General features: G+C 40.0%; 3 protein-coding genes and 2 non-coding genes across 5 annotated transcripts in view; 1 reads left to right on the top strand and 4 right to left on the bottom strand.

Annotated features, from left to right (window-relative positions):
• The first annotated feature begins 1 nt into the window (after window position 1).
• The window catches only part of LOC126784762 (uncharacterized), a 32,995-nt gene continuing 19,944 nt past the window's right edge, over window positions 2-13,052 (top strand). The window contains exon 1 of the mRNA XM_050510261.1: window positions 2-14. The gene's annotated coding sequence lies outside the window, so the exon portion shown is untranslated. The remainder of the gene's footprint in view (window positions 15-13,052) is intronic.
• On the bottom strand, window positions 151-222 carry TRNAE-UUC (transfer RNA glutamic acid (anticodon UUC)). Its single transcript has one exon. It is a non-coding gene; the product is annotated as a tRNA-Glu (tRNA).
• Window positions 2,508-4,246, bottom strand: LOC126784761 (protein LIKE COV 1-like). The gene is made up of 6 exons (XM_050510259.1): window positions 3,949-4,246; window positions 3,758-3,810; window positions 3,460-3,569; window positions 2,986-3,153; window positions 2,687-2,911; window positions 2,508-2,611 (listed from the first exon to the last, which is right to left on the bottom strand). The coding sequence occupies exons 1-6, from the start codon at window positions 4,135-4,137 to the stop codon at window positions 2,508-2,510; spliced, it is 849 nt and encodes a 282-aa protein (XP_050366216.1). The 5' UTR covers window positions 4,138-4,246.
• Window positions 9,555-11,493, bottom strand: LOC126784350 (glucan endo-1,3-beta-D-glucosidase). The gene is made up of 5 exons (XM_050509814.1): window positions 11,436-11,493; window positions 10,677-11,350; window positions 10,265-10,591; window positions 9,827-10,163; window positions 9,555-9,749 (listed from the first exon to the last, which is right to left on the bottom strand). Exons 1-5 carry the CDS (start codon window positions 11,491-11,493, stop codon window positions 9,712-9,714), a joined length of 1,434 nt encoding a protein of 477 aa, XP_050365771.1. The 3' UTR covers window positions 9,555-9,711.
• Window positions 12,947-13,020, bottom strand: TRNAT-AGU (transfer RNA threonine (anticodon AGU)). The gene has a single exon. It is a non-coding gene; the product is annotated as a tRNA-Thr (tRNA).

The raw sequence follows: 13,052 nt of genomic DNA, 5'->3' as shown, positions 1-13,052 counted from the left end.
GAAGAGAGAGAGAGGTTCGAGAGAAGCTTCGACCTCCAAGTGTCACGCAGCCCAATTTGTCGTCACGTGGGGAGTGTGGTGCTTTTCAGGCCGTTTGGACACGTGGAATATCCCCTAAAAATAAAGAGGATGAAAATCGAAAAAAAAAAGTTCCGTTGCCGGGAATCGAACCCGGGTCTCCTGGGTGAAAGCCAGATATCCTAACCGCTGGACGACAACGGATTATACTGACATCGTCACCATATATAAGTAGTAGACTTTAAGCAATCGACCCTCCTTCTGTTTTGACTGCTCGGAGTAATTATTTGCCTATAATTGCTGGGTCTTTCATGGAAAGTGGGGAATTCTCTAGCATACGACATAATGTAAAAACGCGGAAAATTAAATTACTAAGTCATTCATGGAAAGTGATGAATTTCCAAACTATACGAAATAATGTAAAAACACGGAAAATTAAATGTGTATTCCATAAATATATTATAATTGTAACGGAATGTCAACAAATTATAGTATTGTTATCCTCATAATTTTATTTCCTTATCACCGCACTTTCTTGGATTCTTCTAATGATATAGCATACAACATTTGGATTTATTCTATAAATAAGTTATGCTCAACCTTAGATGAACTCACCATCTCAAGTTTTATCAAGCGTTTCTCCTTTTCTAACTTTCTCAAGTTCTTCACGAAGGTGATTTACTCGGTTATACTTACGATGGAGGAGTTGAGTGCTATATGGACTAATAGTGAAGAGGTGAACTTTCTAGTATTGTCAAACCTCTATCATGTAATTTTAGTGCTCGGCTCTTAAAACAAATCTCCCATCCATATCTTTTTGTTATTCATAGTTCATATGTCTTTGGATTCTCTGCATTTAGATCTATATATTTTCTTGCATTATATTCATTTCTAGTCTTCCTAATGTAAATGTTTGGTTGTTCGTTGGATCCTCCAATTATAACTACACTCAATCTATCTCTGAACAATATGTTTTTTATGATGCCTATCAAAACTTTACTCATTTTCCATTACCTTGTTTGGTTCACAGAGCGCATACGACTTGAAGCAGAAGATTTTGAGCACCAACCTTGAACTAGAATCAGTGAAGAATCTAGCCACTGAGAGTCAAGAAAATGCGAACAAGCTATTCGAACTTTTACAGGTAGCATATAAAGAAAGAGATGAGGCCAGAAATGAGTTGCAGAAAATCTTAAACAAGATCAACTACACTTCTGCTCCAGTTGATGAGTTCCCTAATGTTGTCCAACCCGAGAGCCCCATTCTTATCCCCCCAAAAGAAAACTCATGCATATTTGAGTCAAACAACCTCTTTGAATCATGCCTTAATCCTCAATTACATGACTCTTTACTTATTGATTCCTTATTTGATTCACTTCCCTCACCAAACTTCTTGAATATTAACTATTCTAGCAACATCAAGACTACTACGAGTATGTCCACTGGTCTAATGGCCTCTTCAGGTTTGGATGCTACATTTGATTATATTGCTCAAGGCAAGAGTCTACCTGAAAAAGGGAAATTGGTGCAAGCAGTGATGGAAGCTGGTCCATTGCTTCAGACGCTTTTGGTCACCGGTCCTCCTCTACCACAGTGGCGTAATCCTCCTACAATGCGGCCACCAAAAATCCCATCGATATCACTCCAAGGTTGCAAAGAAAATCTTGCAAGTTCTAGTGAGAAACCGGTAGCCACGACAAGTTCTTCCAACTCTCTCAATTCAATATTATATCCTGGAGTTTCTCAAACATGTTCTACGGCCATGTTGGATATCATGACTCCTTCTGTGCCTTCATGCAAACGTTCTATGCCGCTGAATTCAAGTTCATATTTTGACCAACAAATCCCTACTGCCAAAAAATGTAGGCTTCGATGAATTTAGAGCGGCTGAGAATGTCATTGTTGGTGTAATGTAGTTTGTACTTTTGTTTTGGAATTCAATAAATTTGATTTGATTGTTCCAACATGTTCCTTCATTCTTATAGAACAATTCTATTAGAGAATGGATGTACAAGCCACAAAATAATGAATATGACAAACAAAAGGAAACCTACATAGTACCATCCAAAATCTGAAGTTAGTTGAAATTGTGACTACATGTAGGTGGGGAAGTTACATTAAACTTACAAAATGATACGATACAAGTTGTATAAGTATACATACATGCATTTACAGATCAGTGGTGAAATTGTAGAAAGATTTATCTGGTAAACAAACAACATGAAAGGTACTGCCAGTTTGTGGCGTGTGTAAGATTGGTGGGATTGAGACTTTTCTTCATGAACGATTCTCTCCTTGTTAATTTCATCTTCATTACACTACTGATGATAGAGCTGCTTTTGAGTCTCTAATCTTCTGCCTCTGCAAAACTTTGTTTGAGTTTGACAACTGCTGTTGCAATTTGAAATATTAATCAAGTGTTTTATTGCATACATGATCAAACTAAAGGAAATGAAATGCTCTCACCATTGTATGAATTTACATCCTCATTATTTTGGCGTTTCAAAGTGCGGAACTCTTTCTGGTGGAACAGTTGGTGGTTCCATTGTAGTTAACAGTTGTGGTATTGACATGCCTCCCGAGATAACAATTTCTGCAGCACATTTGAATCAAAATGCTGATGCAAAATCTAATTTATAACCAAAAACCAGTAGAGAATCCATAATACCGATTCCTTCTCGAACTGACAGATTGGGCCTCAGAACATCTTTGGGACTGATAAGAACGATGTCACCAAGATAAAGATGGTTGGTTGGTATATAAACACAACAAAGTTCTTCTCTTACGCTCCTTCGATCAAGAATAACTGTATTAGTAATAAATCCCAGTACATATTCTCCGATTCTAGGATGCCTTATGATAACTAATTCCTTGAATGCCTTAGAGGTCTGATCTGCAAAATGACGTCAAATGAGTATAGAATCCAGAAGCTCAGACAACAATGGATGACAATTTACATATTTATACCTGGAGATATTGCTGTACTAATTTGCTTTGAGGCAGTATATATATAGCTTACAAGCGGCATTTTCTTAATAAACCACTCCCATACGGTTAGAACTGAAGTTCCCAGCCATGATTGCATGAAAACACCAATTAAGAAGATGAAGATGAGAGAAGTGGCAAATCCAAGACCTGCAGATTGTATCAGTACAATGAAAGCTGATAATGAGAAGAGAATTTCATTACTGATAGATTAAGTCTCTTACTTGCTAGTGGCATACATGTTTGTTACCACTAAAATGACTGGCTCTGAGAAGTATAGACTATAGAGTTACCATTCTTGTTTTGAGATAGAATCCTAATAAAGACCCTGAATTTTGAATTCATCGGAGTTGGAACGAATAGATTACCGTTTGCTTTTCTCTCACAGGAAATTCTTTACTTTCAAGATAAGAGCCATACTATATAATGGAACAAACGAAAATATACAGCACTTACCAAAAACATTGATTCCTAGATGATTATAAATTGGAGAGAAGAAACCATCCACAAAACGGATGAAAATCCACGTTACGTAGAATGTAATGGCTATTGGAAGAAGAATGACACTGCAAAAATATTAAAGCAAAATCATCAAACTTCAAACTTGTGAGGAAAAATTTCCTGGCATGCATGCCAAGAGTTACTTTCGGTAAATTCCAGGTATTTAGCACTGGACTTGTATCTGTAAAAGAATCAAATGGCACAAAGAGAATGACATTGTTGCAGTAAGAAAATAGAAGGGATGAGAAGTTACCATCCTGTCATAAACTTCTTGGACGCCCAGCTCCGAATGACTTTTGAGAAGGCCTGACATATTAAGTAAGCAGAAAATTTACGTAAACTTTCAACACAGAATGTAATCCAACACATCATTGATATCATACGAACACAATATCTATTCGATAAAATTATGCTTTGCAATATGCTAATGTGCAGGGGGGAAACCTCGCGGCCGGAGGTATGATGGTTATGAGATGATGTTGATGTGGTGGAGGTAGCTGGAGAACGTGGTGAGGAGGTGGAGGATTTGGGAGGTGCATTTTCGGTGTTCGAAACCGGAATAAGGAGCTCTAGATCTCTCTCCCTCTCTCGAATCAGGAGTTCAAGATCTCTCTCCCTTTCTCTCGTTGCCATTGTGTTTCCCTAGCCTTCTTCTTGTTGCTTTTGGGTGTTGAGGTCTCTCTGCCTCTGCGTTCCTTACACTTTGTGAGGAATACTCGGACCAATATTAACTGAAACTCAAATTTAACCAATCATACTAAGACATAGTGCCTTCCTCTTCAAACGCGGGATTCCTAAGTATGTCAAAGTGTGAATCTTTTCAGTTACTGTCACATTAATTCTACACATAATTGCCATACCAAAATGAAACGGATCAACAAAACGTCAATATGAAATTGCTTCACATTCTTAGAAAACCATGGCTCTCTCATAGACCATATTTAATCCATTCATTTACATTTTAAGTTACACAAAACAGCTAATAGAAAACACACCCTGGAGGTTTCCTACATAATTCTCACTCGTCCCAATTTCTTCAGCTTTTTGCTTTCAGAGAATGTGACATTTATTTAGTGACACAGAGTCCATCTATTTCTACATCTTCAGGTACTCTCACTTGGGTAGTTGCAGCTATCATAGCCTATACGAAACAGAAGAGTATAAGCACACAAATGCATGCTTGAGGTGAAAATAACTTTATTCTGGTGAAAGCCTTACTGGGGTTGTTCGATGAGAGTGTGGCAGATTGGGAGAAATCACAATTCTGCGCATCATGACCGGCGGTTTGATACAGGATATTCATGTAAAATGGCCTATATAAGCTAACTAAAGTATACATTGTCGACAAATCATTCCTTGATTTCATCCGTGAATCACTCTAACACTCCCCCTCAAGTTGGCGCATATACATCGATCATGCCCAACTTGCTAAGTGAGTCATAAAAGGCCTTCTTAGACACTCATTTTATGAGTATATCGGCAAGTTGCTCTTCTGTAAGAACAAAAGGAAAACTAATGATCTTCGCGTCTAGCTTCTCCTTTATAAAGTGACAATCAACCTCCACATGTTTTGTACGATCATGTTACACATGATTATGTGAAATATCAATAGCTGCATTGTTGTCACAGTACAGCTGCATAGCACACTTAGACTTAATACCTAAATCGTGTAGCAAATTTCTAAGCCATAACAATTCGCACACTTCCTGAGTCATACCTCTATATTCTGCTTCAGCACTAGATCGAGCTACCATATTTTGTTTCTTACTCTTTCATGTAACAAGATTACCCCCAACAAAGGTAAAGTACCCTGATGTGGATCTCCGATATGTAATATTTCCAACCCAGTCTGTATCTGTGAAGCCACAAACCTCAAGGATATTATTGTGATTAGTTAACATTACTTCTCTCCCTGGAGCTGACTTCAAGTACCTCAAAATCCTTACAACAGCATCCATGTGGTCCACACTGGGATTATGCATGAACTGACTCACTACACTCACTGCATACGCAACATCTAGTCTAGTATGTGATAAATAAATCAAGCGTCCAACTAGCCTCTGATAACGAGGTTTTTTAGCAGGCACTTGATCTGGATATTCTGCTAATCGATGGTTCTGATCAATAGGAGTATTAATGGGAGTGCAATCCAACATATCGGTCTATGTTAGTAGATCAAAGATGTATTTCCTCTGACACAGATATATACCATCACTTCCCCATGCTACCTCAATCCCCAAGAAGTACTTGAGTGTACCTAGATCCTTCATCTCAAACTCTGTGGCTAGCTGTTTCTGTAATCTATCCACTTCAACAATATCATTCTCAGTAACTACCATATCATCAACATATATAATAAGGGCTATTATATTTCCTTGTTGATGTCTGAGAAATAATGTGTGGTCTGAATTACTCTGTCTGTAGCCAATTTTTCTCATGAATTGTGAGAATCTTCCAAACCAAGCACGAAGTGACTGTTTAAGACCATACAAAGACTTTCTCAATCTGCATACAAAGTTACTTGGAGAAATGGATGCATATCCAGGCGGAAGATCCATGTACACTTCTTCAGTAAGTTCTCCATGGAGGAATGCATTCTTAACATCAAATTGTCTAAGTGGCAAGTTTAAGTTAGCAGCACAAGAGAGCAATACCCGTATAGTGTTTATTTTTGCAACATGTGCAAATGTCTCATCATAGTCTATGTCATATGTCTGGGTGAACCCTTTGCTACTAGGCATGCTAGTAGGTGGATGATAGCATCGGTACCCTTTCTGATGTCCTCTATACCCAACAAACACACATTTAACGGCCCGAGCATCCAACTTATACCTCTGGTGTTTTGAAAGATGGACAAAAGCAACACAACCGAAAACACGGGCAGGAAGATTATGAAAAGAGGGTAATGAGACATGAGATGCAAGCACCTCATAACGAACTTTCCCCTGAAGGACACGAGAGGGAAGATGATTAATGAGGTGGGCCTAAGTGATGACAATATCACCCCAAAGGTATTTAGGCATATGGGCACTAAAAAGAATACACCGAGCCATATCAAAGTAAATGACGATTTTTCCTCTCAGAAACTCCATTATGCTCAGGTGTGTAAGAACACGTTGTTTGATGAACAATTCAGTGTGTGTTAAAGAACTCCTGAAATACATGATTCACATATTCTCCCACCCCCCATTATCAGAACGAAGAATTCTAATTGTGGCATTATATTGTGTTTGGACAGTGTTATAGAAGGCTTGAAAAGCTGAAAAAAAAACTCATCTTTAGTTTTGAGGAGAACAATCCATGAAAAACGGGTGCAATCATCAATAAATGACACATAATGCCGCATCCCTGACACAGTAGACTCTTTGGAAGGTCCCCAAACATCAGAATGAATTAATTCGAAAGGAAGAATACGTTTATTAGAAGTACTAAGGGAATAAGTATATCGATGACTCTTGCCCAAAACACATGTCTCACAACGTAAAAGTGACTCATCCACACTAGTAAACAAAATAGGCATATATTTTTTTATAACACTAAAAGATGGATGCCCTAAGCGACGATGCCATAACCAAACTTTACTTAGCTTGTCAGGGTGGAGATTAAAACGGTCTGAGATGGTGCCCCTGGTTTCTCCCTCGCATATGTCTGATCCAGATGAAACAACTGGCCCCTCAGATACCCCCGACCAATGAACTCTCCGGTGAGAATATCTTGAAATATCACGTACATAGGAAAAAATGTCACAGAACACTTAGCGTCAGTGTTCAATTGGGGAACAAATATCAAATGATGAGATAAAGCGGGTACATATAGCACATTGTGAAGCTCTATTGTGGGGATAATACGAACTTACCCTTTTCCCAATACGGGGAAGGCCTCACCATTAGCATTAGTAACATAAGGTACTGGTGGAAGAGACAACACGGTAAAATAAGATTTGTCATAAGTCATATAATCAGACACACTAGAATCAATAATCCATGTATGAAAACCAACAAAGGCATAAATATTTAAAGCCATACTAATTTTGCCACGACCAGCTATGGATGCAGTAGGTATTACTCCTTCTGTTGTATGATGATCATGTCCAACCACACCATAGATATCGGGATCCTGGATGAATTGAATAGCTGCTTTTGCCTTGGGACGATAATTAGGCCTCTTAGGCCGAAGGTGTGGATACAGCTTCCAACAGGTCGCACGAGCATGGTTAGTATCATGACAATAAGAGCAAAGGGGCGGGGTTGATTCCCGAAGCCTGGTGGTGATCATTGCTGATAAAGTGGAGCTGAAGTGCCCTGCTAAAGGGATGATGCAGGAGATCTAGCACGAACAGTAAGGCTGAAAACTTATACTAGTGTCTGATGAAGACTCTCTTGATGAGATTCATCCTTCCGGATATATGTGAAAGCTGTAATTAGGCTAGGGGGTTCGGTCTTTCGGAGTAATTCCCCCTTCGCACTGTTATGCTTGGCATCAAGACCTTTTAGGAAATGATGAACTCGCTCAAGCTCCTTCTCACGTTAGTATCAAACAATATCCTCCTGATTTTTTATCATGCAAGGGCGTTTCACATCAATCTCAGCCCAAATATTTTTTAGTTTGGTGAAATATTGTGCCACCGGTTGCCCATCTTGTTGCATCGCCAAAGCGGTGCACATTAACTCATGAACCTGTATGAAATCAGAGTCATTAGTATATAAGCCTTCAAGTGTTTGCCATATTGCCTGCGCAGTGTCACATGCCTCCACCAGATCAACTATCTCTTCATTCATAGCTTTCCACAAGACGGACATCACAAGGCCATCATCGTCATCCCACTTAGTGTAGGCAATAATATCATCTATACTAGGAGCCTTAGTTACTCCGGTTACATGCCCCATTTTGTGCATGCCTCGAAGATGAGCCGCTATAATGCGCTTCCATTTACGAAAATTGATCCCATTGAGTTCAGTTCCCCCAAAGGACCCGCTGTCAGAACTCTTGACAGATACTTCAAACTTTAGAACATCAGTTTCGTCTCCAGAACCTATAGAAAAATAAAGTTGAAAAAATCAGGAATTATACAGCGGAAACACCGAAAAAACTGATATAAACATGTCTTGGGTGCACTGTCGGTGAACCTACACTGATAACCAAGACTATCAATTCTGGGCCGGGTCGAATCCGGTCGGGTTGGATCTGGTCAGGTCGAATTTGGGCCGGACTGGGCGGGTCGGATCCGGAGCTACGCGACTTGAAATTTTCGACAGCGGCGAGTCGGGTGAGCCAAGTTGGACGAGTCGGGTATTCCGACGAAGTACTCAGTAGAGATAAGCGGCACGGCGAGGGCGAGCAGGTCATCGCCGGAGGACCCGAATGATTCGATGACGTCGCTGAGGAGCTGTGAGGGTGACAATGAGCTTGCAGCCGAGTTTGCAGCAAAAAACGCAACGAAAAAACGAAACCCAGAAAAAACAGAGCCTTGCTCTGATACCAATAAGATTAGTGTCTCACATTGATTATCTATACATATAAAATGACCTATATAAGCTAACTAAAGTATACATTGTCGACAAATCATTCCTTGATTTCCTCCGTGAATCACGGGCACATTGTCGACAAATCATTCCTTGATTTCCTCCGTGAATCACGCCCGTGATTCACGGAGTTAATCACCCATAAGGAGCTCTAGATCTCTCTCCCTCTCTCGAATCAGGAGTTCAAGATATCTCTCCCTTTCTCTCGTTGCCATTGTGTTTCCCTAGCCTTCTTCTTGTTGCTTTTGGGTGTTGAGGTCTCTCTGCCTCTGCGTTCCTTACACTTTGTGAGGAATACTCGGACCAATATTAACTGAAACTCAAATTTAACCAATCATACTAAGACATAGTGCCTTCCTCTTCAAACGCGGGATTCCTAAGTATGTCAAAGTGTGAATCTTTTCAGTTACTATCACATTAATTCTACACATAATTGCCATACCAAAATGAAACGGATCAACAAAACGTCAATATGAAATTGCTTCACATTCTTAGAAAACCATGGCTCTCTCATAGACCATATTTAATCCATTCATTTACATTTTAAGTTACACAAAACAGCTAATAGAAAACACACCCTGGAGGTTTCCTACATAATTCTCACTCGTCCCAATTTCTTCAGCTTTTTGCTTTCAGAGAATGTGACATTTATTTAGTGACACAGAGGCCATCTATTTCTACATCTTCAGGTACTCTCACTTGGGTAGTTGCAGCTATCATAGCCTATACGAAACAGAAGAGTATAAGCACACAAATGCATGCTTGAGGTGAAAAGAACTTTATTCTGGTGAAAGCCTTACTAGGGTTGTTCGATGAGAGTGTGGCAGATTGGGAGAAATCACAATTCTGCGCATCATGACCGGCGGTTTGATACAGGATATTCATGGCATAAGCAGCGTGGGAAGCCACATTGTTTGGTTCGAAACAAGCCCCGCCCGGTTGAATTGGACTACAATCAAAACCATGTCCGCAAACATAATCTATGTTAGCCTGCAATTGAGTCTCGGACACTCCTTTCTTAGGCAAACACCACACCCCTTTATTTGGCTTCGGCGCAGTGGATGGGTTCGCCGGCGTTTTAGGCACTACTGCAGTGGGTGCCTTAGGCGTGGTGGGCACCGTCGGCGTAGTTGGGGTCTACAATAACATACAACAATGATAATAGTGAACATAAAGAAATATTACAATGTAGACCAAAATGTACACATCAAACATTAGGTATGTTGATGAATTTTCACCTGGCTAGCACTCTTGGAGAGGCCAACATCATAAGTCATGGTGAGATCAGGCTTGAAGAGGCCGAAAGCTCTTTCGGAACCAGGGCCAGGTTTCAAGTTCTCATCATATAGTGCAAAGAGGTAAGTGTCCACTGACTTCCCTGGCATCAATGGAGTCCCAACCATTGATCGGAGATGCGCAATCAGATTGCCGTTATAAGCCCTGGCATTTTCGACACTCGGACCAACCTCATTGTCGTCTCCTTTGTAAGGCCAGCCAGTCTCGGCGACCACAATCTCCACATTACTGTGCCCCATGGAGTTCAATGCAGATCTTATTGCATCCACCTAAACAGAGGAGTTAGTTAACAATTTGGTTTCAACACTACAACGGTCTTGAACCGGGTGTAGGGCTTAGAGGTAAAATTTGCACCTGCGCATCGAACATGTTCATGTACTTGATCTTTGTGTTGGAGTCGAACCGGCCCTCGTTGGGTTGGAACAGGCAGAAAGCCAGGGTCTCGGGTCGGGTGTCGCTCCGGTAAGCGAAATACGGGTACGGGTTGATAGCAAAAGGCGAACCGGTGGCACTACAGAACCCTAGCAACGCCTTCATGACGTCACCAAAACCAGGATCAAAGCTCCCGGAAGACGGCGGCTCAGAATTCTTAAGCACTGACATGGCATGGACAGTGGAGACCTTAATCTTCCCGCCCAAAGACGCGGAGTTGAGGGCGTTTTGGACATTTTGCATAGCGGGAACTAGCTGAGTAACCAAGCCCTGGTCACCAGAGGTCAGGACCTCGTTGCCGACGGTGATGAGGATGATATTGCTTGCTGGATAGAAGGGGACAACGTTGGTGTTGATCCAGTTGATGGCGTAGTTGGGGTCGGATGCAAGGGCCGGAATGTCGCCGTTGGCTGCACCGATGACGATTCCGATGCCGGTGTTAGCTAAGGCTTTGATAATGGCGGGGTCGGAGCCGTAGAGGCGGACCTTTTGGATTGAGGTTGATTGGATTAGCTTTGCAGTGGATGACGGCGGCGGGAGGTTGTCAGCGAGTTGGCCGTAGTTTACGCCGATAAAGGATTGGCAATCTGCATTATATAAAAACCAATGATCAGATTACAGAAACAGATCATTTTTCTCGATCTTGTTATTTGCATTTAGAATCTTCATTTTCAAACGTACTTGCAACGTCGAAAGTGATAAGGAAGAAGGCTACAATGCGAAGAAGGATGATCGCCATGGTTGCTCTGTTTTCTGCAGAGTGCTTTGATTTGTTGAAGTGAAGCGCGCAAAGAAATAGATGACGGCTTGAGGGCAAAACCGTAAAGTGATCTTTCGGTGGGGGATGGGCTTCAACTTTACTAAATAGATTGCTCATCGAGTTAAGTGTACAACTGATTATCTGCTAAACTGTGGAACTATAATCTCTGCTAGTACTTTAGGCTTAATTATGTACGACGTGTAGCGTTCGCTTCTGTACTTCTGTTTGATTGAAGTTTTCTTTTACTGTTTGTTTCCGGGGGAAAAAAAAAGAAAGGAACGCTGCAAAGCTGGTAGTTCTGATTTTGTAAAGGTGAGGAGTTGGGAGACAATCAGTCAATGAGATAATTGTGAGGATGATAAAAATTGGTTAATAATATATATTAATGTATGTTATACATCTTATATCTGACGGTTGACAACATATATTATTTTTCTGAATCTACTCACAAAATAATATCAATCATCGGATATAAAATGTGTAACATACATTAATATATATTAGAATTTTTCAATAAAAATGCAGAAGTATATAGCTTTCTTCATGCATGTTCTTCAGGGCAACCTTCCATTACTACCGTCCTTCATATGATGGTCTGGTTCATTGAATCGTGACTCGTTTCATGTATGAATTCAATTATTTACAGTATTATGATTGTTCGAATGATAAAAATATAAAGTATATTAAGTACAACAACAACAAAAAACTATATTATTCAGAATTTGATTGATAAGATGGACTAAATAGTATAGGTGTGAGTAGTTTTCATGTATTGTATGTTTCTCTCCTTCAGAGTTCAGAAGTTGGGATTTCAATTCAACATTTCTTCCCCTTAAGTTAGTTAAAAAGAAAGTAAAAGAAATTAAACAAATACAGATTGATCGAGTGCATGTTTTTACTTCCTTACTAAGGAACAGTCTCTCCTTTTAAGAACATGGCCACATTTCCAGCTTGAAAGAACTTTGAGCAACATAAAAAGGAAGGCATTTTCACTATGGAAAAAAGCTTGTTACATATTAGTAGAATATTGATGTGCTTACTTCAGGAACAAACGCACAAAGGCAAACCAACTTTGGGAAGTTGAGTATAATTGGTGACGAAGTAACCTTTGAATAATAATACGGCTAAGGATTAAGAAAACTCATGTTTCCAACCCATTCAAACTATAGCTTTTGTACTAGTAGGAACTGAAGATTTGCCTCTTGCATAAGTCCAAAACAGAATGCTTGGCTTGTTAGGTTGAACTCCCTGAAACAATACTTAAATGAACTACTCTTAATGTTCTCGATCATAAGTTCATTACAATTATCAACTTTCCAATCAAGCGTTCTAACTAAATTTGTAATGTGAGTATCTGATAAGTAATGCCTCCTCTGGAAGCATAGTACAGTATATCCCAAGAGAAAAAAAAAGACATAAACATAAAATATTATGCTCTCGTTGAGAGTTGAACTCAAGACCTCCCGCTTACTAAACGGGTGCTCTAACCAACTGAGCTACGAGAGCTGTTGTTCTTTATTGCTAAAGACGATTTTTGT

The sequence above is a fragment of the Argentina anserina genome, chromosome 2, assembly GCF_933775445.1.
Source record: "Argentina anserina chromosome 2, drPotAnse1.1, whole genome shotgun sequence".
NCBI lineage: Eukaryota > Viridiplantae > Streptophyta > Magnoliopsida > Rosales > Rosaceae > Argentina > Argentina anserina.
This window is presented reverse-complemented; position numbering and strand designations above follow the sequence as displayed.